Source organism: Phocoena sinus, chromosome 17, assembly GCF_008692025.1.
Source record: "Phocoena sinus isolate mPhoSin1 chromosome 17, mPhoSin1.pri, whole genome shotgun sequence".
Taxonomy (NCBI): domain Eukaryota; kingdom Metazoa; phylum Chordata; class Mammalia; order Artiodactyla; family Phocoenidae; genus Phocoena; species Phocoena sinus.
In genome coordinates this window covers 41,000,129-41,028,047 of record NC_045779.1, presented here as the reverse complement: position 1 = coordinate 41,028,047, position 27,919 = coordinate 41,000,129, and the positions used below count along the sequence as shown (strand labels likewise).

General features: G+C 39.0%; 1 protein-coding gene across 2 annotated transcripts in view; it reads right to left on the bottom strand.

The window, feature by feature from the left end:
- The window catches only part of CPQ (carboxypeptidase Q), a 478,941-nt gene that overhangs the window by 93,979 nt on the left and 357,043 nt on the right, over positions 1-27,919 (bottom strand). For both annotated transcript variants that reach the window (XM_032609957.1, XM_032609956.1), the window contains exon 7: positions 26,201-26,292. In XM_032609957.1, the coding sequence (XP_032465848.1) occupies positions 26,201-26,292 (92 nt within the window). The remainder of the gene's footprint in view (positions 1-26,200; positions 26,293-27,919) is intronic.

The window sequence follows — 27,919 nt, the reverse complement described above, 5'->3', positions numbered from 1 at the left end:
GCCTGCAATATGCTTGTTTAATAATGTTAAAAAATACTGACACAATGAAATCTCTGTCTTTGGAAATCTTTAAAAATAACTTAAGTAGGGATCCATCCTTGTGTATCCTCTGTACTTAGTGTATCAGGCACAGCTATCCTGGAAAAAGGAAGCTGGACTCGATTTATGGAGGGTCTCGCTATATTTTCCTAGGTGTCTAAGCTTGACACATGTAGAATAGATGTAAACAGATAAATACATATACTATATCCGTCTCTCAAGGATCAGAGTTTTCGTCTCAATTTTCCTTTCTTTTAAGATTAGAGGCAGTGGGAGATGTCCTAAGGTGGTATCCAGGAGAGCCTCTGATCTGAAGACTATCTTCTAAATAGTGGAATGATTTTAACATTTATTACTGTGAAGAGTTTCACATCACTGAAAGTTCCATTTGGATGTTTGTTTGATTTTATTGGGTTGGCAAAAAAGTTCGTTCGTTTCTTTCCCGTACGATGGCTTTAGTAGAGCTTAGTTGTCTTTACCTTCATTCAAAACAATTTTGTTAGACTGTATTGCGACAGCTGTCATATCAGCGTGCATTAAAAAAAAAACATCAAAACTGGTGAATTTTTGTGTAGCCACTTTTAATATTGAAGATGGAAGAAAAACAATGTTTTCGACACATTACGCTTTTTTAATTCAAGAAAGGTAAAAACGCAACTGAAACGCAAAAAAGTGATTTGCACACTGTATGGAGAAGGTGCTGTGACTGATCGAACGTGTCAAAAGTGGTTTGGGAAGTTTCGTGCTGGAGATTTCTGGCTGGAGGATGCTCCACGGTCAGGCAGACCAGTTGAAGTTGATAGCGATCAAATCGAGACGTGAATTGAGAACAATCGACATTATGCCACGCGGGAGGTAGCTGACATACTCAAAATATGCAAATCAAGCGCTGAGAATCATTTGCATCAGCTTGGTTATGTGACTTGCTCTGATGTTTGGGTTCCACGTAAGTTAAGCGAAAAAAACTTTCTTGACCATATTTCCACATGCTATTCTCTACTTAAACGTAGCAAAAACATTCTGTTTTTAAAACAAATTGTGATGGGAGATGAAAAGTGGATACTGTACAATAAAGTGGAATGAAAGAGATTGCGGGGCAAGCGAAGTGAACCACCACCAACCACGCCAAAGGCCGATCTTCATCCAAAGAAGGTGATGCTGTGTATATGGTGGGATTGGAAGGGAGTCCTCTATTATGAGCTCCTTCTGGAAAACCAAATGATTCATTCCAATAAGTACTGCTCCCAATTAGACCAACTGAAAACAGCACCCAACGAAAAGCATCCGGAATTAGTCAACAGAAAATACATAATCTTCCATCAGGATAATGCAAGACCACACGTTTCTTTGATGACCAGGCAAAAACTGATACAGCTTGGCTGGGAAGTTCTGATTCATCCGCCATATTCATCAGACACTGCACCTTCGGATTTCCATTTGTTTTGGTCTTTACAAAATTCTCTCAATGGAAAAAATGTCAATTCCCTGGAAGACTGTAAAAGGCACCTGGAACAGTTCTTTGCTCTAAAATATAAAAAGTTTTGGGAGGATGGAATTATGAAGTTGCCTGAAAATTGGCAGAAGGTAGTGGAACAAAAGGGTGAATATGTTGTTTAATAAAGTTCTTGGTGAAAATGAAAATATGTCTTTTATTTTTACTTAAAAACCGAAGGAACATTTTGGCCAACCAAATATCTATTGTCTAGCTAAAACATGACTTAGAAAATACCCCAAATTAGAAGAAAATTTCAGTGAAGATTTAAAAAAAAAATTAATCATTGTAGCAGTATATAAAAAGTTAACTTCAAGGACAAATAAATATATTTTTATACTTTTCAGAGAAAGTGTGAATACAAAACATGGAGAATTATTGGTGACAGCTAATGTCTGCATGATTATACAATATCCCTTGGCCTTAAACTCCAAAATGTGGTAGAATATGATTCTGTGCTATATGTGTTTTAAACTAAGCACTTGGAAGTGACTTCTCCATTCATCCATTCGTGTGTTACTGTAGCCACCATACCTGAATAAATTGGTGTGTATGTGCTTCAGACTATGACAAGCGGTTAAATGTACATATCAATATAAATGTAGGTAAATCCTATGTGTAAGATAAGTATACAGAGAAGTGCATGGTCAGGGAAGTCCTTATGGCTGAAGTCTAGAGACAGAAAAGCTAGGTTCAAGTTCAGGCTCTGTACCTCATATCTGTGCTGTGCAACTTTGGGTACATCTTTTTTTTAACCTCTCAAACATGAAATAAGTTAAGCAGTTCATAGCCTGGCAACTACCAGGGTCGTGACTATTATCAATGTCTATGAAAAAGTATTCATATTTATAAATGATCATATAGATGCAAGAGATTACAATGACACCTTGTAAATAGTAAGAACATAGTGCATATTTGTTTGGGAAATGGGAGCTTTCAAAATTCTTGATTGTTTCTTTTCTCTCTGTAAGTCCATCCAAAAAACTCTCTAGTATTGAATTTCCATATCTATTAAAAGGAACAAAGTATTTTCCCTTACATGAAAAAAAAATGGACAGTTTCACAAAGCACTCTTCCCTCTGTTTACTATCACATTCTCTTCCCTTTGACCTTTCCTAATTCAAATGACAAAACAGCTTCATTGTCTCCCATTTGGCTCTTTGGGGCGTGATAAAGTATTCCAGAGCTTTGGAGGGGAAAATACTATCCAGTTATGCCAGTGTCGGGGGGGAAGGATGCGTGCTATACATTCTCCCGGGCCTTAGTTAGTACCTGGAGAGTTTCCTGAAACACATTTACAAGTATTTAACACAGCATCACCTCTGCTTTCACAGGGATGAGTTTTATTAAATGAAACCATAGAAATTTATAAAAGCAAATTACACTCCTGTTTTAACTAGTAATGAAAATTCTGTCTAATCTCAAAATAACTCATTTTATGAAACCAGTTTAAACCTTTGTTGAAAGGCCTTGTTAAGCTTTTAAACTTCGAACTGTTGTTTATATATGTTTTGCTGGGTGGGGTACAAAAGCTCCTGAGAAATCGATTCTGAGAACTCTCCTTTAAGAGAACTCTGAAACCAAAGCAGTTTAGACAAACTGCTGGTTGTTCGGGGTAACCTCAGCTTCTAGAATGAATAATTGTAAATGCAGGACAACCATTTGATAAGAGTATGCAAGAGTGAGATCTTCTGAAAGAAAATAAGGAATCAGAGTTCTAATCTTTTGGTTAGGAAAAAATTATGCCTTTATGTTTTTAACACAAATAGATGAGTCAGAAGGAATTATAGATGTGCCCTAATTGATAAGGAAGTTAGAAAACCCAGAGCAAGACTTTCCCTATCAGGGTACAAGTGGTATCTTTACGACAGCACAGGACTTGGGTTAATACTTATAGGAATGACCTGTTAGGATGAGTTCCAGAGAGAAAGACAAAGGCCTGTGGGCAATACTCAGGTTGCACTCTCAGCTGTGTCCCACAATTCCGCTTCTCAGTTCCCTGTTTGATCTTCAGCCCTAAAAGCAACATGGTTTTAGTTCTACCTATTGTCACTTCTAGACACTGCTCTCAGAGTACGAAGTGAACTCACCATTCAGTATCTACTTTCTAGCATTGATGTTGCTGGCAGCCCTGCTAGTTTGACTCTGCCCATTCATCCCTCAAGCCATCATCGACAGACCATTCTTCAATGATTACGTATTATTCTAGCACAAGTACACAAAAACCACAGCAGCCAGGGTAGGGGGCAAACTTCCAGAAGGGCTACTGATTACCAAAAGACATGAGTTTCTTGAGGTCTCCTGGGAAGAGCCTCTCTCCCAGACAATAATGCAGATTTTAAAAAAGAAACATTGCAGGCAAAGCTACAGATAAAACTAGGATGTGGTTAAACAGTGAATGGCAATTGTTAAGGATTAGTAGAAAGTCGTCCAGATATATTAGAGTGTTCATTTCTTTAAAAGATGCTTCTACATGTGTACACTTTTTAAAAAAATGCCATTTAAAATATATTTTCAAATGTTATCACATTTAGTTATCTTAATAAAAGGTTCTGCTGTTGCTTTAGGAAATATTGAGGAAGTATGTTAACCCCTTCCTTCAATCAACTTACTATGACTTTTGTGTGGCTCATTGGGCTAGAACTAAGGCTACAGACTGACCTGGTAATGGTGTATTCTGTTGCCAAATATCTAAGGGACAAAAACTGCAACCTCTTGACTGCTGAGCATACAAATAACAGTCATATTAAAATATAAATGTTAGGGGCTTCCCTGGTGGCGCAGTGGTTGAGAGTCTGTCTGCCGATGCAGGGGACATGGGTTCGTGCCCCGGTCCGGGAAGATCCCACATGCCGCGGAGCGGCTGGGCCTGTGAGCCATGGCCGCTGAGCCTGCGCGTCCGGAGCCTGTGCTCCGCAACGGGAGAGGCCACAATAGTGAGAGGCCCGCGTACCGCAAAAAAAAAAAAAAGATCTAAATGTTAGAGATAAGACACTTTAAATGTTAGAATACCATCATGTGCTACAAAGCTCTTCCACCAAAAGGTGTGATCATGAGATTGGAAAAGGCTTCAGAAGAAAGTTCTCTAGAAACTTCTTCCCAGTAACAGGAATCATCATATTATGGCCAGCATGCCGATTCTGACCGCCTCTCCCTTCTCCACCTCTTCCTCCTCCTCTCCTCCCCTCCCTTCTCCTTCTCCTCCTTATATTTTATTGGGAAGCAGCTCTGCTCATCTATTTAGTATTGTCTATGACAACTTTGGCACTACAATGACAATTGAGTAGAGAGATCACACGGCCTGAAAGCCTAAAATACTTACTACTTGGACCGTAAAGAAAGCTGGCCAACCCCTGCTTTTAGAAGACAAAGGGAAGACGGCATTCCCAGGCAAATTAAAATAGTGCTGCTGGTTCGAAAGTGGTTTGCCGACTCTGTAACGTACTACGGCCCGAGTGCATGGGGATGAGACAATTTAGTCCCAAAGGCTCTTGTGATCCTAAGCATGACACCTCAGCTCAGATTTGTGTATCCTGGTGTGCCAATCTGATTTCCTTAGGAAGTTCATGCACTAAATACGCTATGGGTCCTTCCGGGTCAGATCACGACCTGGTTAGCAATAGGGAGGCACTGAGGCAGAAACTGCCTAGTAGGCAACCTCTAGTAAGCTGGTAAAATGGGCTGGATACAAACTGAAGTCCTTCATGGTTTCACAAATGGAGAACAAAATGAGATAAGATGCCAGCCACAAGAATTCACGGTAAACCTGAGTGTTTTGGCACATTGTTCTCAGAACCAACTTTGAAATGCAGTTGGCTTCTTTGGGTTAGTGATGGTAGCAGAGAAGTCAGGATATGGTTCTTTACATGTATGGGCTAAAACTAATACCCAAGTCAACTTCACTGTGACCTGAAACCATAAGGCCTTATATGATAAATATTGTCCCACAACTGTAGTAGGCAAGGTCAAAGATGCCATTCTTGTTGTCACAGCCAGTCTTCTTACTTTATTTCTTTTCTCTTATGTGGAAAAAAATAATAAACACTTAGCTAAGACGGATCCCTTCTAAAGAGATAAAGGGAAGACGTGAGTGAAAGCCTACTCGCGTTCATTTGCAAGGTGGTATAATGTGATGGTCCCAATGCCAAAGGGAACAGTTTGACAACTCTTCCCGGCTGACATAACATCTATATATAAATACCATACAGAACATTCTGGAATCCCATAGTCATAATGGAATTCTCAGGAGAAAGCAAACAAATACAAAAGACAGCCCTTTCTTTTTTTTAAAAAATGAAATCCACAGATTCTAATAGGACCCCAAAGGGCACCCAGGTGTGCTGTAGAAACTATGTGAATGTTGGGACTACATGGGGCTCCAGACCAAGAACACGCTGAGATAAATGAAATTTAAACCAATTTTGGGATGTGTTCGACAGACTAATGCAAATACCTAGGCACTGAAAGAAAAACATGGGATGCATAAAAGCCCAGCAGTAATGATTAAAACAATAACCTCTGATTAGTACGTCTATACCGCATGGAACATTAACGATACAAGCAAGGCCGTTCTGGAGACACAGTCCAGACACAATTAGGCTGAATGAGTATATCAGTGCTCACTCTAGCACTGTCAATCTAGCTAAATTAACATTATATAGAGGCAGTAGGATTGGCAAAATAAAAATGTCAAAGTAAACCCATTTGCCCAGATAACAAGAATTCTCACAAGCATTTCTAAATATCCCTTTGTTTTCGAGTGGAACATGAACCCAGTGTGGGCTGGGAAGTTGGCGAGAACTTCACTACTAAACTAAAAGAAGCTAGCGTTTTTGTGTATTTACTTAAGTAAAGAGGAAGTTTTGTTCCTCAGCGTGGCAACATCAGAAATTCTGACAAAATATTATATGTATTCATTTTAACTTCTTCCGTTTTACAGTTGGCTAGACTTAGGATAAAATAATGCATTTAGAATGGTCATACATCCCACCCCTCATTTAATAAAGCCTGTTTAAGATATTGCCTCTATTAATGACTACCAGAACACGGCAGTGTTCATAATCCCAGTAATTCGATTGCCAGTAGTTTGTGCAATAAATCAGGAAAAGGTTAAAATATTTTTCATGCCAGAAGAGAACATATCAAACTATTTTATTTGATTACTTTGTGTAATGAGGCTTTCTCAAGGCCAGATTACCTTACTCATTATAATTATGCCAGATCATATTTTTGCTTAAAATGGAAAAGATTAAAATATGCCAGCAATCCAGTTGAAACTATTCTAGGGTGGTTTTCCTCCTTTGTATGTTTCAGGACATGAGAAATGACATCCTGCTCTCCTTCCAAGAGTAGAGAAGAAAGTAACATTGTTCCCATGAAAAGCAGATTAGGCAAATGGCATCTGGACAATACTCATTTTCCTCATTGACTTGAAAATTCAATAAAATCATCTGTAATATTTTTTAATTCCAAAGTTAAATTCCACTCCTATAAGTAAACTCTTAAAAAATCACTAGAGCACAATAATATCCTCCCATATGTGGTGACATTTCCTTCTCAGTGAATGTAAGCTGAATTCAACCAAAAATGCAGTTCATATTTAAAAAATAATAATTTTATCAATAAAAAATAACACAAAGCATTGTCTGACATCTTTTTTCCTGCTTTCTAGAATAACCTTTGGCTCCAGTTGAGTTCCAGCAGCCCCAGCCCCCATGCAGAGTCTGCCTCCAGGGAGTCAGTGTTGCTTATGAGAGGATGGCATTTCTTTTTTTTTTTTTTTTTTTTTTTTTGCGGTATATGGGCCTCTCACTGTTGTGGCCTCTCCCGTTGCGGAGCACAGGCTCCGGACGCGCAGGCTCAGTGGCCATGGCTCACGGGCCCAGCCGCTCCGCGGCATGTGGGATCTTCCCGGATCGGGATACGAACCCGTGTCCCCTGCATCGGCAGGCGGACTCCCAACCACTGCGCCACCAGGGAAGCCCGAGAGGATGGCATTTCTATGTCCTGCTCTTCCGAGCTGTTCCTCCAAATGGAAATAAGGTCACTCCAACCATTAACAGCTGGGTAAAAGGCCCTTGACCTCGCTAAGTCATAAGGCAGAATACAGAATGAAGGTGGTAGTCTTAAGGCAAGGAAGCAGGAAAGGGTGAAAGAATGACTATCAAAAGTGGAGTCAGGGGCTTCCCTGGTGGCGCAGTGGTTGAGAGTCCGCCTGCCGATGCACGGGACGCGGGTTCGTGCCCCGGTCCGGGAAGATCCCACATGCCGCGGAGCGGCTGGGTCCGTGAGCCATGGCCGCTGAGCCTGCGCGTCCGGAGCCTGTGCTCCGCAACGGGAGGGGCCACAACAGTGAGAGGCCCGCGTACCACAAAAAAAAAAAAGTGGAGTCAGAACTTTTCTTGGGACTTTTCAGACTGGTACCTTGTAAAACATAAAAATATTACTCCTACAAGAACGGTCAGAAATAAAAAGTCTAACAGATACTACTAAGTATTGGGAAGGATGGGGAGTAATTAGGACTCTCATGTGTTGCTGGTGGAACGTTGAATTGTACAGCCTCCTACCACTTGGGCAGTTTCTAACAAAGTTAGACATTCATCTACCATATGACCCAGCAATTCTACTCCTAGAAAAGAAAAGAAATGCATATGTTCATCAAAAGATCTGTTCAAAAATGGTCATATCAGCCTTGTTTATAATAGCTAAAACTAGAAGCAACCCAAATGACCATCAATGGGAGAATGGATAAAGAAGTTGTGGTATATACTATTCACACAATAAAAAACTACTCTTCAGCTTCTTCTTCTGGCAGTGGCAGGGGAAGCCAGATTCCACGACAGCAGCAACAGGGTTCCTGGCAAGAATGATGGCTTCCAGGACACCTAGGGTGGTCTTGTCTTTCTGCAGCTTGTAGACCCTAGCCTTAGGGCTGTTTCAAGCACACAGCCTTGAGAGAGTAAGGCGTTCTTGAGACAATCTGTACCGAATCTGTGACTGAACCCAGTGAAGACCTCTAAATAAACGTTTAAGATACTGGCAGCACATGCGGAGACCTACTCTTTTAGCCACCAGCTGCTGGAGACAGCCTCATAGACAAAGTGTTCCCAAGTCAGCCTGTTCTAGCTGAACAGCTATTGTAGACCCTCATAATCTGACTTCAGAATGGAGACCGCCACTTTCACTGCTATGCGGCTAATAGGGTCTTGGTGCTCTGGCCAGGTGTCAGGCCTGAGCCTCTGAGGTGGGCCAGCAGAGTTCAGGACACTGGACCACCAGAGACCTCCCAGCCCCACGTAATATCAATCGGCAAGAGCTCTCCCAGAGACCTCCATCTCAACACTAAGACCCAGCTCCACCCAATGGCCAGCAAGCTCCAGTGCTGGACACCCCATGCCAAACAATTAGCAAAACAGGAACACAACCCCACCCATTAGCAGAGAGGCTGCCTAAAAACATATTAAGTTCACAGACACCCCAAAACACACCACCAAACACAGCCATGCCCACCAGAAACACAAGATCCAGGCCCACCCACCAGAACACAGGCACCAGTCCCCTACACCAAGAAGTCTACAAAGTCACTGAACCAATCTCACCCACTGGGGGCAGACACCAAAAACAACAGGAACTATGAACCTGAAGCCTGTGAAAAGGAGACACCAAACACAGTAGGTTAAACAAAATGAGAAGACAGAGAAATATGCAGCAGATGAAGAAGCAAGGTAAAAACCCACCAGACCAAACAAATGAAGAGGAAATAGGCAGTCTACCTGAAAAAGAATTCAGAGTAACGATAGTAAAAATGATCCAAAATCGTGGAAATAGAATGGAGAAAATACAAGAAACGTTTAACAAGGACCTAGAAGAATTAAAGAGCAAAGAAACAATGATGAACAACAAAATAAATGAAATTAAAAATACTCTAGAAGGAACCATTAGCAGAATAACTGAAGCAGAAGAACAGATACGTGACCTGGAAGATAAAATAGTGGAAATAACTACTGCAAAGCAGAATAATGAAAAAAGAATGAAAAGAGTTGAGTACAGTCTCCAAGACCCCTGGGACAACATTAAACGCACCAACATTCGAATTATAGGGGTCCCAGAAGAAGAAGAGGAAAAGAAAGGGAATGAAAAAATATTTGAAGAGATTATAGTCAAAAACTTCCCTAACATGAGAAAAGAAATAGTCAATTAAGTCCAGGAAGCCCAGAAAGTCCAATACAGGATAAATCCAAGGAGAAACATGCCAAGACACATATTAATCAAACTATCAAAAATTAAATACAAAGAAAAAATATTAAAAACAGCAAAGGAAAAGCAACAAATAACACACAAGGTAATCCCCATAAGCTTAACAGCTGATCTTTCAGCAGAAACTCTGCAAGCCAGAAGGGAGTGGCAGGACATATCTAAAGTGATGAAAGGGAAAAACCTACAACCAAAATTACCCTAGCCAACAAGGACCTCATTCAGATTCGACAGAGAAATTAAAACCTTTACAGACAAGCAAAAGTTAAGAGAATTCAGCACCACCAAACCAGCTCTACAACAAATGCTAAAGGAACTTCTCTAGGCAGGAAACACAAGAGCAGGAAAAGACCCACAAAAACAAACCCCAAACAATTGCGATAACGTTAATAGGAACATACATATCGATAATTACTTCAAATGTAAATGGATTAAATACTCCAAACAAAAGACACAGACTGGCTGAATGAATACAAAAACAAGACCCATATATATGCTGTCTACAAGAGACCCACTTCAGACCTAGGGACACATACAGATTGAAAGTGAGGGGATGGAAAAAGATGTTCAGTGCAAATGGAAATCAAAAGAAAGCTGGAGTAGCAAGTTTTGTATCAGACAAAATACACTAAAATAAAGAGTATTGGGGAACATGGTGCTAAACCATTCGTAGACGACCTGCTTCTGGGTCGGGGTTTCATACGTAGCAGAGCAGCTCCCTCGCTGCGATCTACTGAAAGTCAGCCCTCGACACAATGGTTTGTAAAAAATAATAATGAAAAAAAGACTATTACAAGAGACAAAGAAGGACATTACATAATGATCAAGGGATCAATCCAAGAAGGTATAACAATTGTAAATATTTATGCACCCAATATAGGAGCACCTCAGTAGATAAGGCAAAAGCTAATAGCCATAAAAGCAGAAATCAACAGTAACACAATAATAGCAGGGGACTTTAACACCGCATTTTCATCAATGGAAAGATCATCCAAAATGAAAATAAATAAGGAACCACAAGCTTTAAATGATACATTAAACAAGACGAACTTCATTGATATTTATAGGACATTCCATCCAAAAACAACAGAATATACTTTTCTCAAGTGCTCATGGAAGATTCTGCAGAACAGATCATATATTGGGTCATAAATGAAGAGTTGGTAAATTTAAGAGAATTGAAATCATATCAAGCATCTTTTCTGACCACAACACTATGAGACTAGATATCAATTACAGGAAAAAAACTGTAAAAAATACAAACACATGGAGGCTAAACAATACGCTACTAAATAACCAAGAGATTACTGGAGAAACCAGAAGGGAAATAAAAAAATATCTAGAAACAAACGAATATGAAAACACAATGACCCAAAACCTATGGGATGCAGCAAAAGCAGTTCTAAGAGGGAAGTTTATAGCAATACAATCCTACCTTAAGAAACAAGAAACATCTCAAATAAACAACCTAACTGTACATCTAAAGCAATTCGAGAAAGAACAAAAAAACGCCAAAGTTAGCAGAAGGAACGAAATCATAAAGATCAGATCAGAAATAAATGAAAAAGAAATGAAGGAAACAATAGCAAAGATCAATAAAACTAAAAGCTGGTTCTTGGAGAAGATAAACAAAATTGGTAAACCATTAGCCAGACTCATCAAGAAAAAAAGCGAGAAGACTCAAATCAATAGAATTAGAAATGAAAAAGGAGAAGTAACAAATGACACTGCAGAAATACAAAGGATCATGAGAGATTACTACAAGCAACTCTATGCCAATAAAATGGACAACCTGGAAAACATGGACACATTTTTAGACAAGCACAACCTTCCAAGACTGAACCAGGAAGAAAGAGAAAACATAAACAGACCAATCACAAGCACTGATATTGAGACTGTGATTACAAATCTTCCAACAAGCAAAAGCCCAGGAACAGGACCCGGGCGAATTCTATCAAACACTTAGAGAAGAGCTAACACCTATCCTTCTCAAACTCTTCCAAAATATAGCAGAGGGAGAAACACTCCCAAACTCATTCTATGAGGCCACCATCACCCTGATACCAAAACCAGACAAAGATGTCAGAAGCAGAGAAAACTACAGACCAATAACACTGATGAACATAGATGCAAAAATCCTCAACAAAATACTAGCAAACAAAATCCAACAGCACATTAAAAGGATCATACACCATGATCAAGTGGGGTTTATCCGAGGAATGCAAGGATTCTTCAATATATGCAAATCAATCAATATGATATACCATATTAACAAACTGAAGGAAAAAAAACATGATAATCTCAAAAGATGCAGAAAAAGCTTTCAACAAAATTCAACAGCCATTTATGATTAAAACCCACCAGAAAGTAGGCCTAGAGGGAACTTACCTCAACATAATAAAGGCCATATATGACAAACCCACAGCCGACATCATTCTTAATGGTGCAAAACTGAAATCATTTCCACTAAGATCAGGAGCAAGACAAGGTTGCCCACTCTCACCACTATTATTCAACATAGTTTTGGACGTTTTAGGGATGGCAATCAGAGAAGCAAAAGAAATAAAAGGAATCCAAATCAGAAAAGGAGAAGTAAAGCTGTCACTCTTTGTAGATGACATGATACTATACATTGAGAATCCTAAAGACTCTACCAGAAAACTACTAGAGCTAATCAATGAATTTGGTAAAGCAGCAGGATACAAAATTAACACACAGAAATCTCTTGCATTCCTGTCCACTAATGATGAAAAATCTGGAAGAGAAATTAAGGAAATACTCCCATTTACCATTGCAACAAGAAGAATAAAATACCTAGGAATAAACCTACTGTAAGAGACAAAAGACCTATATGCAGAAAACTATGACACTGATGAAATAAATTAGAGATGATACAAACAGAGGGAGGGATACACCATGTTCTTGGATTGGAAGAATCAACATTGTGAAAATGACTATACTACCCAAAGCAGTCTACAGGTTCAATGCAATCCGTATCAAACTACCACTGGCATTTTTCACAGAACTAGAACAAAAAATTTTACAATTTGTATGGAAACACAAAAGACCCTGAATAGCCAGAGAAATCTTTTTAATTAATTAATTAATTAATTATTCTTTGGCTATATTGGGTCTTTGTTGCTGTGCATGGGATTTCTCTAGTTGCAGTGAGTGGGGGCTACTCTTCGTTGTGGTGTGCGGGCTTCTCATTGCAGTGGCTCCTCTTGTTGCGGACCACAGGCTCTAGGTTCACGGCCTATAGTACTTGTGGCACTCGGGCTCAGTGGTTGTGGCTCGTGGGCTCTAGAGCACAGGCTCAGTAGTTGTGGCACCTGGGCTTAGCTGTTCTACGGCATTTCGGATCTTCCTGGACCTGGGCTCAAACACGTGCCCCCTGCATTGGCAGGTGGATTCTTAACCACTGCACCACCAGAGCAGCCCCAGCCAAAGCAATCTTGAGAACGAAAAATGGAACTGGAGGAATCAGGCTCCTGGACTTCTGACTATACTACAAAGCTACAGTAATGAAGACAGTATGATACTGGCACAAAAACAGAAATATAGATCAGTGGAACAGGATAGGAAGCCCAGAGGTAAACCCACGCACATATGGTCACCTTATTTTTGATAAAGGAGGCAAGAATATACAATGGAAAAAAGACAGCCTCTTCAATAAGTGGTGTTGGGATAACTGGACAGCTACATGTAAAAGAATGAAATTAGAACACTCCCTAACACCGTATACAACAGTATAGGGTGGATTAAAGACCAAAGTGTAAGGCCAGACACTATAAAACTCCTAGAGGAAAACATAGGCAGAACACTCTATGACATAAATCACAGCAAGATCCTTTTTGACCCAGCTCCTAGAGAAATGAAATAAAAACAAAAATAAACAAATGGGACCTAATGAAACTTAAAAGCTTTTGCACAGCAAAGGAAACCATACACGAGACAAGACGACCATCAGAATGGGAGAAACATTTGCAAACGAAGCAACTGACAAAGGATCAATCTCCAAAATATACAATCAGCTCATGCAGCTCAACATCAAAAGAACAACCCAATCCAAAAATGGGCAGAAGAGCTAAACAGACATTTCTCCAAAGAAGATATACAGATTGCCAACAAACACATGAAAGGATTCTCAACATCATTAATCATTAGAGAAATGCAAATCAAAACTACAATGAGGTATCACTTCATACCCATCAGAATGGCTACCATCAGAAAATCTACGAACAATAAATGCTGGAGACGGTGCAAACAAATCGGAACCCTCTTGCACTGTTGGTGGCATTGTAAATTGATACAGTTACTATGGAGAACAGTATGGAGTTCCTTAAAAAACGAAAAATAGAACTACCATATGATCCAGCAATCCCACTACTGGGCATATATTCTGAGAAAACCATAATTCAAAGAAACATGTACCACAATGTTCATTGCAGCTCTATTTACAATAGTCAGGACATGGAAGCAACCTAAGTGTCCATTGACAGATGAATGGATAAAGAAGATGTGGAACATATTTACAATGGAATATTACTCAGCCATAAAAAGAAATGAAATTGAACTATTTGTAGTGAGTTTGATGGACCTAGAGTCTGTCATACAGAGTGAAGTAAGTCCGAAAGAGAAAAACAAATATCGTATGCTAACACATATATAGGGAATCCCAAAAAAATAGTTTCTGATGAACCTAGGGGCAGGACAGGAATAAAGACGCAGATGTAGGGAATGGAATTGAGGACACAGGGAGTGGGAAGAGTAAGCTGGAACGAAGTGAGAGAGCGGCATGGACATAAATACACTACCAAATGTAAAACAGATAGCTAGTAGAGATGAGCTGGGTGCTTTGTGACCACCTAGAGGGGTGGATAGGGAGGGTGGGAGGGAGACACAAGAGGGAGGGGATATGGGGATATATGTATACATATAGCTCGTTCACTTTGTTATACAGCAGAAACTAACACAACATTGTAAAGCAATTATACTCCAATAAAGGTGTTAAAAAATTGTTTTAAAAACTCCTCTGCAACAGAAAGAGACAAACTGCTGTTACCGCAACAGCACAGAAGAATCACAAAATCATACTTGTTTACGTATTGCAGGAAGCCCAGGAGTATATACTGTATCACTGAAGTTCAAGAACAGGCATAAACAATCTGTGGTAATAAAAATCAGTATAATAGTTATCTTTGGTGGAGTCAGAGGTTGATCTGAAAGGGAAATTTCCTAGGATAACAGGAACGCTCTATATCTTGATCTGGGCAATGGTTACACAGGGGTATACATTTGCCAAATATATATTGCACTGTATACTTAAGATCTGTGCATTTTATCACTCTATGCTACTTATACCTCAATAAAACACTGTTAGCATAAAATGTGTGTTACTTATAAACAAATCAATAACATAAAGCACAAACAATATACATATAAATAATTCTCAACTTCATGTGCTAATGTGAAGATACAGTGGAAAGAACTTGAACACTAGGAGAAAACAGTTTACAGTTTATCAAAATATGCGAAGTAGCATTTTTTAAAAAATAAGAGAATAATATGTACACGACCTTTATAGGACTTTATGCTATGAATTGTTATGGGCATGCTGGATGGATACCAGGAATGATTGCTATTCTAGTTGACTCCAAAATATATTTCCATACAATAATTTATTTATAACTTTGTATGACCTAAATGATAATTTTATAAATTTTGTTTGGAGCCAATTATATAAGTATTCTGCAGGAAAATATTATTGTTATAAATAATATAAATGTACATGTATATTACACATGTAAAGTGAAAAACTCAGTACTTCCTGTTAGAATTATTTTACTTAGTAATGCCTGCCAAAATGCTCATAGATCTTTTTGAGCCGAAGTTTGTTTCCTTGGAAAGTGTGTTTTAGATATTACAATAAAGTTCTACTTTAGTTTCAAAATTTATACACAAACCACAAAGAACCTCACATATTACAGAACAATTTACTAAGGCTAGCAATTATAATAATTGAAGTAATACTTCATAAGCATAACTATGACATAAAGGCAGCTACTAATCTGATTAGAATTTTGAAAATTAGTTAGGCAATAAGTTTTAGCATTTGATTTTTTTATGCTTATTTTTTATTTATTTTTTCTTATTAGTCTACCATTTTATACACATCAGTGTATACATGTCAATCCCAATCGCCCAATTCATCACACCACCACCACCACCCCCCCTCCGCTTTCCCCCCTTGGTGTCCATATGCTTGTTCTTTACATCTGTGTCTCAATTTCTGCTCTGCAAACCAGATCATCTGTACCATTTTCTAGATTCCACATATATGCGTTAATATACGATATTTGTTTTTCTCTTTCTGACTTACCTCACTCTGTATGGCAGTCTCTATATGCATCCACAGCTCTACAAATGACCCAATTTCGTTCCCTTTTATGGCTGATTAATATTCCATTGTATATATGTACCACGTCTTCTTTATCCATTAGTCTGTCGATTGGCATTTAGGTTGCTTCCATGACCTGGCTATTGTAAATAGTGCTGCAACGAACATTGGGGTGCATGTGTCTTTTTGAATTATGGTTTTCTCTGGGTATATGCCTAGTAGTGGGATTGCTGGGTCATATGGTAATTCTATTTTTAGTTATTTAAGGAACTTCCATACTGTTCTCCATAGTGGCTGTATCAATTTACATTCCCACCAACAGTGCAAGAGGGTTCCCTTTTCTCCACACCCACTCCAGCATTTGTTGTTTGTAGATTTTCTGATGATGCCCATTCTAACTGGTGTGAGGTGAAACCTCATTGTAGTTTTGATTTGCATTTCTCTAATAATTAGTGATGTTGAGCGGCTTTTCATGTGCTTGTTGGCCATCTGTATGTCTTCTTTGGAGAAATGTCTATTTAGGTCTTCTGCCCATTTTTGGATCGGGCTGTTTGTTTCTTTAATATTGAGCTGCATGAGCTGTCTATATATTTTGGAGATTAATCCTTTGTCCATTGATTCACTTGCAATATTTTCTCGCATTCTGAGGGTTGTCTTTTCGTCTTGTTTATGGTTTCCTTTGCTGTGCAAAAGCTTTGAATTTTCATTAGGTCCCATTTTTTAATTTTTGTTTTTATTTCCATTACTCTAGGAAGTGGATCAAAAAAGATTCTGCTGTGATTTATGTCAAAGAGTGTTCTTCCTATGTTTTCCTGTAAGAGTTTTATAGTGTCTGGTCTTACATTTAGGTCTCTAATCCATTTTGAGTTTATTTTTGTGTATGGTGTTAGGGAGTGTTCTAATTTCATTCCTTTCCATGTACCTTTCCAGTTTTCCCAGCACCACTTATTGAAGAGACTCTCTTTTCTCCATTGTATATCCTTGCCTCCTTTGTCATAGATTAGTTGACCATAGGTGCGTGGGTTTATCTCTGGGCTTTCTATCCTGTTCCAGTGATCTATATTTCCTTTTTTGTGCCAGTACCATATTATCTTGATTACTGTAGGTTTGCAGTATAGTCTGAAGTCAGGGAGTCTGATTCCTCCAGCTCCTTTTTTTCCCTCAAGACTGCTTTGGCTATTCGGGGTCTTTTGTGTCTCCATATGAATTTTAAGATTATTTGTTCTAGTTCTGTAAAAAAATGCCATTGGTAATTTGATAGGGATTGCATTGAATCTGTAGATTGCTTTAGGTAGTATAGTCATTTTCACAATATTGATTCTTCCAATCCAAGAACATTGTATATCTCTCCATCTGTTGGTATCATCTCTAATTTCTTTCATCAGTGTCTTATAGTTTTCTGCATACAGGTCTTTTGTCTCCCTAGGTAGGTTTATTCCTAGGTATTTTATTCTTTTTGTTGCAATGGTAAATGAGAGTGTTTTTTTAATTTCTCTTTCAGATTCTTCATCATTAGTGTATAGGAATGCAAGAGATTTCTGTGTATTAATTTTGTAACCTGCAACTTCACCAAATTCATTGATGAGCTCCAGTAGTTTTCTGGTGGCATCTTTAGGATTCTCTATGTAGAGTATCATATAATCTGCATACAGTGACAGTTTTACTTCTTCTTTTCCAATTTGTATTCCTTTTATTTCCTTTTCTTCTCTGATTGCCGTGGCTACAACTTCCAAAACTATGTTGAATAATAGTGGTGAGAGTGGGCAACCTTGTCTTGTTCCTGATCTTAGAGGAAATGCTTTCAGTTTTTCACCATTGAGAATGATGTTTGCTGTGGGTTTGTCATATATGGCCTTTATTATGTTGAAGTAGGTTCCCTCTATGCCCACATTCTGGAGAGTTTTTTTATCATAAATGGCTGTTGAATTTTGTCAAAAGCTTTTTCTGAATCTATTGAGATGATCATATGGTTTTTATTCTTCAGTTTGTTAATATGGTGTATCACACTAATTGATTTGTGTATATTGAATAATCCTTGCATCTCTGGGATAAATCCCAGTTGATCATGGTGTATGATCCTTTTAATGTGTTGTTGGATTCTGCTTGCTAGTATTTGGTTGAGGATTTTTGCATCTATATTCATCAGTGATATTGGTCTGTAATTTTCTTTTTTTTGCAGTATCTTTGTCTGGTTTTGGTATCAGGGTGATGGTGGCCTCATAGAATGAGTTTGGGAGTTTTCCTTCCTCTGCAATTTTTTGGAAGAGTTTGAGAAGGATAGGTGTTAGCCCTTGTCTAAATGTTTGATAGAATTCACCTGTGAAGCCATCTGGTCCTGGACTTTTGTTTGTTGGAAGATTTTTAATCACAGTTTCAATTTCATTACTTGTGATTGCTTTGCTCATGTTTTTTATTTCTTCCTGGTTCAGTCTTGGAAGGTTATACCTTTCTAAAAATTTGTCCATTTCTTCCAGGTTGTCCATTTTATTGGCATAGAGTTGCTTGTAGTAGTCTCTTAGGATGCTTTGTATTTCTGCGGTGTCTGTTGTAACTTCTAATTGAAAAATTAGAATTTTTCAATTCTCATTTTATTGATTTGAGTCTTCTCCCTCTTTTTCTTGATGAGTCTGGCTAATGGTTCATCAATTTTGTTTATCTTCTCAAAGAATCAGCTTTTAGTTTTACTGATCTTTGCTATTGTTTTCTTTGTTTCTATTTCATTTATTTCTGCTCTGATTTTTATGATTTCTTTGCTTCTGCTAACTTTGGGTTTTGTTTGTTCTTCTTTCTGTAGTTCCTTTAGGTGTAAGGTTAGATTGTTTATTTGATCTTTTTCTTGTTTCTTGAGGTAGGCTTATATAGGTATAAACTTCCCTTTTAAAACTGCTTTTGCTGCATCCTATAGGTTTTTGATCATCGTGTTTTCATTGTCATTTGTATCTAGGTATTTTTTGATTTCCTCTTTGATTTCTTCAGTGAGCTCTTGGTTATTTAGTAACGTATTATTTAGCCTCCATGTGTTTGTGTTTTTTACTTTTTATCCCCTGTAATTCAATTCTAATCTCATAGCGTTGTGGTCAGAAAAGATGCTTGATATGATTTCAATTTTCTAAATTTACTGAGGCTTGATCTGTGACCCTAGATGTGATCATCCTGGAGAATGTTCCATGCGCATTTGAGAAGAAAGTGTAATCTGCTGTTTTTGGATGGAATGTCCTACAAATATCAATTAAATCTATCTGGTCCATTGTGTCATTCAAAGCTTCTGTTTCCTTATTTATTTTCATTTTGGATGATCTGTCCATTGGTGTAAATGAGGTATTAAAGTCTCCACTATTATTGTGTTACTGTCGATTTCCTCTTTTATAGCTGTTAGCAGTTGCCTTATGTATTGAGGTGCTCCTATGTTGTGTGCATATATATTTATAATTGTTATATCTTCTTCTTGGATTGATCATTATGTAGTGTCCTTCTTTGTCTCTTGTAACATTCTTTATTTTTAAGTCTATTTTATCTGATATGACTACTGCTACTCCAGCTTTCTTTTGATTTCCATTTGCATGGAATATCTTTTTCCATCCCCTCACTTTCAGTCTGTATGTGTTCATAGGTCTGAAGTGGGTGTCTTGTAGACAGCATATAGATAGGTCTTGTTTTTGTATCAATTCAGCAAGCCTGTGTCTTTTGGTTGGAGCATTTAATCCATTCAATGGATTAATGGTAATTAATCCATTATTAATTACCTTAATAATTTAAGGTAATTATCGATATGTATGTTCCTATTAACATTTTCTTAATTGTTTTGTGTTTGTTTTTGTAGGTCCTTTTCTTCTCTTGTGTTTCCCACTTAGAGAAGTTCCTTCTGCATTTGTTGTAGAGATGGTTTGGTGGTGTTGAATTCTCTTAGCTTTGGCTTGTCTGTAAAGCTTTTGATTTCTCCATCTAATCTGAATGAGATCCTTGCTGGGTGGAGGAATCTTGGTTGTAGCTTCTTCCCTTTCATCACTTTAAGTATATCATGCCACTCCCTTCTGGCTTGTAGAGTTTCTGCTGAGAAATCGGCTGTTAACCTTATGGGAGTTCCCTTGTATGTTATTTGTTGTTTTTCCCTTGCTGCTTTCAATAATTTTTCTTTGTCTTTTATTTTTGCCAACTTGATTACCATGTGTCTCGGTGTGTTTCTCCTTCGGTTTGTCCTGTATGGGACTGTCTGTGGTTCCTGGACTTTCGTGGCTATTTCCTTTCCCATGTTAGGGAAGTTTTCGATGATAATCTCTTCAAATATTTTCTCGGGTCCTTTCTCTCTCTCTTCCCCTTCTGGGACCCCTATAATGCTAATGTTGTTGCGTTTAATGTTGTCCCAGAGGTCTCTTTGGCTGTCTTCATCTCTTTTCATTCTTTTTTCTTTATTCTGTTCTGCAGCAGTGAATTCCACCATTCTGTCTTCCAGGTCACGTATCCGTTCTTCTGCTTCAGTTATTCTGCTGTTGATTCCTTCTAGTGTATATTTCATTTTAGTTATTGTCTTGTTCATCTCTGTTTGTTTATTCTTTAATTCTTCTAGATCTTTGTTAAACATTTCTTGCATCTTCTGAATCTTTTCTCCATTCTTTTTCCGATGTCCTGGATCACCTTCACTATAATAATTCTGAATTCTTTTTCTGGAAGATTGCCCATTTCCATTTCATTTAGTTGTTTTTCTGGGGTTTTATCTTGTTCCTTTATCTGGTACATAGCCTTCTGCCTTTTCATCTTGTCTATCTTTCTGTGAATGTGGTTTTTGTTCCACAGGGTGCAGGATTATAGCTCTTCTTGCTTCTGCTGTCCAAGTTTTAGCATATGATTTTAAATAATTTTAATTTTATATTTTTCTATAAATATATTAATTAAATTATAAACAATGATATATCTACTAAGAAAAGGATAATGAATATTAATATTAATTTTATTGCCATGAAAATTTAGCTATATGTGCTCATTAAAGTAGCCTTTATAGATCTTTTACTGTTGAAAAGATCCTATGAGGAGGAAGAAAGAATCCATTCAGAGCAAGAAAAAGAAGAAATAATAATTTTTTACATAGTGCTTTTCTCCATAATTAATGCTATTTAAGTAACCTAACTTTACTATTAAACTCCACACCAAATCAGAATGCATAGAAAAAAGAGTGGTATATGTACATTCATATTATTTATTACAATAATATCTTCCTGCAAAATACTTACATAATTGGCTCCAAGCAAAAGTTATAGAATTATCATTTAAGTCAATACAAAGTTATAAATAAATCATTGTATGGAAATAACGTGAACATATTTTATGATTTTTATCATATAGATTAAGGATCAATGAACTTTTTTGTAAAGGATTAGATACTTATTATTTTGGGGCTTACGGACCACATACAATCTCGGTCATGTAGTCAGTTAAAACATGTAAAGGGGCTTCCCTGGTGGCGCAGTGGTTGAGAGTCTGCCTGCTAATGCAGGGGACACGGGTTCGAGCCCTGTTCTGGGAGGATCCCACATGCCACGGAGCAACTAGGCCCGTGAGCCACAACTACTGAGCCTGCACTTCTGGGGCCTGTGCTCTGCAACAAGAGAGGCCGCCACAGTGAGAGGCCCGTGCACTGCGATGAAGAGTGGCCCCCACTTGCCACAACTAGAGATAGCCCTTGCACAGAAATGAAGACCCAACACAGAAAAAATAAATAAAATAAATTAATAAACTCCTACCCCCAAAACAAACAAACAAACAAACAAAAAACATAAAAACATTCTTGTCTTGAGGTCTGTACATAAACAGATGGATTTGGCCCACAGGCCATATCTTACTGATCCTTGTTATAGGTCACTGATAACCATAACTATATCATAAAAATGCTAGCAGAGTTATTTTAAAAGTTCAAATCTTTTATTTTTATAATGGCCAGAATATGTCCTCCCCCTGAAAAAAGTTCTGTTTCTTTTCAGTATCACCCATATGGATGCCAAGGGTGCAAGTCAGGACTCAGTTCTCATCAATATGAAGGAGAGCGGCTTTCCCTTTTCTACCCCCTCCTGACTACTCACTCAAACCCACTTACTTCAAGGATGAGGTCCTTATTATAGTTACTTTAAAGTTAAACTCAGCCACCCAGAAATGAGTATGCGCTTGACAATGCTTATATCAATATACTAATCATAAGAATATAGAATAAGTCCTTCAAAATGGGCTGTGTCTTGTAAAACATGCAGAATGTCTTTTTAAAGGTAAGATAAAGAGCTATCCTATAAAAAAGGCCTATGTTTTCCCTTTCTGGAATTTCTTCTTTCCATCCCTGAAAATGCAATTCAGACCAGCCACCAGTATATAGACACATTTGTATGAAGACGATGTGGATATTTTCAAGATAAAACAGTTCTGTTAATGTCATTGCATGTCATTTGAGTGTGTGTATGTATATATATATATGTCTGCCAACCTCTTAGAATTTTAAAATCAAGTAATTTCTGATTTCATCCATGTATTTAGTAGGCTATGGTAAAACTCAGTATCTTCAGAGAAATAAACTTTTTTTTTTTCCTAGATCTAAGGAATTTCGGTGGTTGAGGAAATTTCAAGCTTGAGCTATTACAGTTTAAATCCACTTTTTAAAAAAAATTTATTTATTTTATTTACTTATTTTTACTTTTTTGGTAAAAATAAGTAAATTTGCTTATTTTTGGCTGTGTTGGGTCTTTGTTGCTGCGTGCGGGCTTTCTCTAGTTGTGGCGAGCGGGGGCTACTCTTCGTTGCGGTGTGTGGACTTCTCATTGCAGTGGCTTCTCTTGTTGCAGAGCACGGGTTCTAGGCATGCGGGCTTCAGTGGTTGTGGCACAGGCTCAGTATTTGTGGCTTGCGGGCTCTAGAGTGCAGGCTCAGTAGTTGTGGCACGTGGGCTTAGTTGCTCTGCGGCATGTGGGATCTTCCCGGACCAGGGCTTGAACCTATGTCCCCTGCATTTGCAGGCGGATTCTTAACCACTGCACCACCAGGGAAGCCCTAAATCCATTTTTTTTTCTTGAAGTAGAGTATATTATAGAGAATGACTGAGCTTCAAAACAGTTCCTTTAGGTTTTTATGTTTCTTATAGAGTCCAAGATGTATAGATTCTAAAAGCACCTTCTTAAAAATAATTAGATTACTCTCTTGCCCTGTGGACAAAGTGCAAACTTCTAAACATGGTTTGTACCTTCCAGCCCAGCCTCTTGCTTCTCTCTCTTCTCTGCTCCCGCCACTGTGCATCTTGCACTCCACACAGCAGCCACTCGACTGCCTCTCAGTTTCCGCCGTGTGCTGGGACCTCTTCACCTCCAGCCTCGGCACATGGAGGTCCCACTACCATGCACTCACCTCCTCTCTGCCAACTCCTCTTCCTTATCTGGCCTCTGCTTAGTCCTCAGGTCTCTGCTTAGATGTCATTTCTCTCATGTAGTCTATCCTGAACCGTCCAGAAGGCCAGGTTACGTGAACTTTCTGTCTCTGCCATCACTGGTTTGTTCTCTAACAGAACATTCTTAACACTTTATATTATGATTAAAGTTCAGTGCTTGGTGTCCTTCTTTAGATGGCAGTCTCAGCAAGGTCATGGTGAATCTTCTTAATGACAGTAAACCTAATACCTAATACAGTGCCTGAGCCAGTACGTGCTCAGAGAATATTAATTGAATGTTGCTGGGTCAAGAACGACTCCTATCTGATGTTCTTGTCCACCACAACATAGAGAAGATGATGCTACTGACCCACCAACCAAAGGGCATAATCTGGAATAATCTTATTCCCCAGGAACACTTGAGGCCATAAGAACTGAAGTGGTGAAAGAGTTGGGCATAAAGCGTGGTCCTCCTTTGTACAGAAAGTAACGATACTCGGTGACCGAATTCATGACCCTAACTAAACTTATTATTCTTAAGCTCTAAATAACTGAAATAGGGTAACAGAGACTTTGTCAAATGACCAAAAAGGATATAAACACAACTCAGAAAACAACAGACCTCTCTCTGATTTTGATAATTTAAGTTTATAAGATGTGCTCCTTCTAATCTGGAGATGCAGGGAGAATAATCCAGCAGACCAGACCCTGCTCCCCTGCCCAGCACTCGTTGCTCAGCAGCACACCCACGGATTGGGGAGTTCCTCTTTGAACAAACATTTGATTTGGTCCAGGGTATTTCTCAGCTTGTACATTTTGCCCTCTCTCCCCTCTCTCAAAGGTTGTTCTTGATATTAATGTCCTTGTCCCTCATTTTTCTATATTGAAGTTTAGTTGATTTACAATATTGTGTTAGTTTCAGGGGGACAGCAAAGTGATTTAGTTATATATATTTTTTCAGACTATTTTCCATTATAGGTTATTACAAGATACTATATATCTGTATATCTTGTGCTATACAGTAAATCCTTGTTACTTACCTATTTTATGTATAGTAGTTTGTATCTGTTAATGCCGTACCCGTAACTTATCCATCCCCCACCCCCTTTCCCCTTTGGTAACCATAGTTTGTTTTCTACGTCTGTGAGTCTGTTTCTGTTTTGTATATATTGATACATTCTTTTGTATTATTTTTAGAGTCCACATATAAGTGATATCATATAATATTTATCTTTCTCTGTCTGACCTACTTCACTTAGTATGATATTCACTAGGCCCATCCATGTGGCTGCAAATGGCAATATTTCTTTTTTTATGACTAATAATATTCCATTGTATATATGTACCACATCTTCCTAAGTCTGTTGATGGGCACTTGGGTTGTTTCCATGTCTTGCCTACTGTAAATAGTGCTGCTGTGAACACTGGGGTTCATGTATCTTTTCAAATTAGAGTTTTCATCTTTTCCAGATATATGCCTAGGAGTAGGATTGCTGAATCATATGGTAGCTCTATTTTTAGCTTTTTAAGGAACCTCCATACTGTTTTCTATAGTGGCTGCACCAATTTACATTCCCACTAACAGTGCACGAGGGTTCCCTTTTCTCCACACCCTCTCCAGCAGTTATTATCTATAGACATTTTGATGATGGTCATTCTGACTAGTGTGAGGTGATACCTCATTGTGGTTTTGATTTGAATTTCTCTAATAATTAGAGATGTTGAGCATCTTTTCACGTGCCTGTTGGCCATCTGTATGTCTTCTTTGGAGAAATGTATTATTAGGTCTTCTGCCCATTTTTTGACATTGAGTTGTATGAGTTGTTTGTGTATTTTGGCTATTAACCCTTTGTCGATCGTGTCATTTGCAAATATTTTCTCCCATTCCGTAGATTGCCTTTTTGTTTTGTTGGTGGTTTCCTTTGCTTGCAAAAGCTTTCAAGTTTGATTAAATCTCACTTATTTATTTTTGCTTTTATTTCGTTTGCCTTGGGAGTCCCTGTCCCCTGCCTTAAACGTGGTCTTTTATTTCTGTTTACGATCTTCCACTATCACCTTCTTGCTTCAAGCTTCACTTTTGCCTTATATTGGTCACTGTCAAACCACACTGGCCTCCACATTCCCAGGTCTGAGACCTCTCGTTGCTGCTATTCCCCTGGCCATTATCAATGCTCCTGGCTGACTCAAGGTCTCAGGATGTGGCTTTCAAATACCAGCGCTCCCAGGAGGATTTGGGACATTGGGGTATGGGGGTGGACTCAGTATGAACAGGGAATGTTAACCTATTACTATTTCTCTGGCATACATGAATATAGCAGAACTAGAGAGTTTAGGAAAATTACACCACAGAGCAGGTGTAATTTTCCTAAGGCCACAGACTAATGTAGAAATAGAAAATCACTCAGCTCCATCCCAGCACCCTCAGCTCACCAGTGCATTCTCCTTTATGGAGCTGGATGAAGACTTCTGCAAGGGGTGTTTGCCAGGGCCAGCCTACCGCAAAGTATTGTTGAGTCTTCAGGACAATAGAGGAAATTCTTAAACTAAAAGCATCAGTGCTTTTGCTGTATTTACACTGATATTACATGTGCAAATGCCCAGCAGTCCATGGCTGCTCTCTTACCTTGTGTAATTGGTAATACTGCAAGGCACCGATTCCACCTTGCTCCTCTGCAGTCCAGAGCACCAAACGCAGAGTCCTCTTTGGACGCAGCCCTGGGAAAAATAATAAAATAAAACAAGTGATTCTTCAGTTGTTTTTGAATTTTTGAAAAATGGCAGGGCCTCTTATCTGCATTCTGGAGGCAGGAAGGAATCAGAGGTGTGCACATTCAGTCTCTTGCTGGTGTGGCCGCTTGATTTAGGGTGTGGCTGACACAACAAAGGAGTACCCTCAGGGCTGATCTCCAGGGCAGGTTAATGAAGAAAGGGGTTGTGATAAATGCGGTCTGCCGGCCAGGAATTGAGAGCCTCTATTCATATCCTTAACTGGACAACCTGCCCAGTAGGACCCAATGGATAGCCAAGTTCATTGGGACATTAGATTGCATCCAGAAGATGCAGCTAGGCTCTAGACAGATCACGAGGCCTTCCAATGATGAACTGAAACCCAGTCATTTGCCTCTACTTCAAGACAAGGTGTGTCGGGAGTTGCTTCTTAGTCCAAATCCACAAGTATAGCTGCCCATGCTGTCCTTAGTGATGTAATGATTGTGAAGCAGACGCAATGCTTATGTTTACTCAGGGTCATGTTCCCCTCCTTGGAAATATAAGGTCATTCACTTAAGGTCAATGAAAATGAACTGAATGAGAATGACACTTTATTCATCTCATTACCGCACAAACAGCTTGGTGGCAATTTCATTGACTTGGGAAATACAAACTTGTATCCTGCGTTATTAAAGCTACTAGCAGATCTGGCATATCTAGAACCATTTTTTTTTTTTTTTTTTTGTGGTACGAGGGCCTCTCACTGTTGTAGCCTCTCCCGCTGCGGAGCGCAGGCTCCGGACGTGCAGGCTCAGCGGCCATGGCTCACGGGCCCAGCCGCTCCGCGGCATGTGGGGTCTTCCCGGACCGGGGCACAAACCCACGTCCCCTGCATGGGCAGGCAGACTCTCAACCACTGCGCCACCAGGGAAGCCCTAGAACCATTTTTGAGTGACTGTGTCCGCTCCGTAAAAGCTCACTACAATGGTCAAACAGTATGCTAAAAGTTCCACTTTTTGACCAAGAATTAAAACTCATTTCTGATTTGGACCTGATGATGTGGTTTCTGAGAAATAACAAAGGCAGAAACATGTGAAGCTGGGCTTAAATCTTATTAATAAGATCTGTCCTCTTGCCTCACAGCAGGGAAACCATAGGGAAGGACTTTGAATGGCTCCGAGACGGACACACTATAGACGTCGAGTATAACCAACTGCTACCACCCAGGCATGTGGCCTTCTTCAAGGGAGCCGGCGGGTGGACTTCAGCCTGGATGATAAATGTTCCTGGGAAATGGAGCTCTGTCCTGCCTCCTCTGGACACCAACAAGTATTCTGCTTTCACAAGTCTAGTGCCAAGGCATTGAAAAGGAGCTACGTTTCTCACTAAATTGAATATTGTGAAGCTACTTTACACTTGAGCATTTTAACATAATTAAAAGAGCGCAGGTTTAGGAGGCAGGCTGACCTGAGTTCCAGTTAAAGCCTAGACAAGCAATGTCCACATCCAATTGTTCAGCAAATCCTATTGGTGTTTTCTTCTAAGTCCATCTAGAATCCAACTTTTCACCTCTGCTACCACGCTGGTTCAAGTCCCACCTTCTTTTGCCTGGACTGTTGCAAAACAGTCCTTC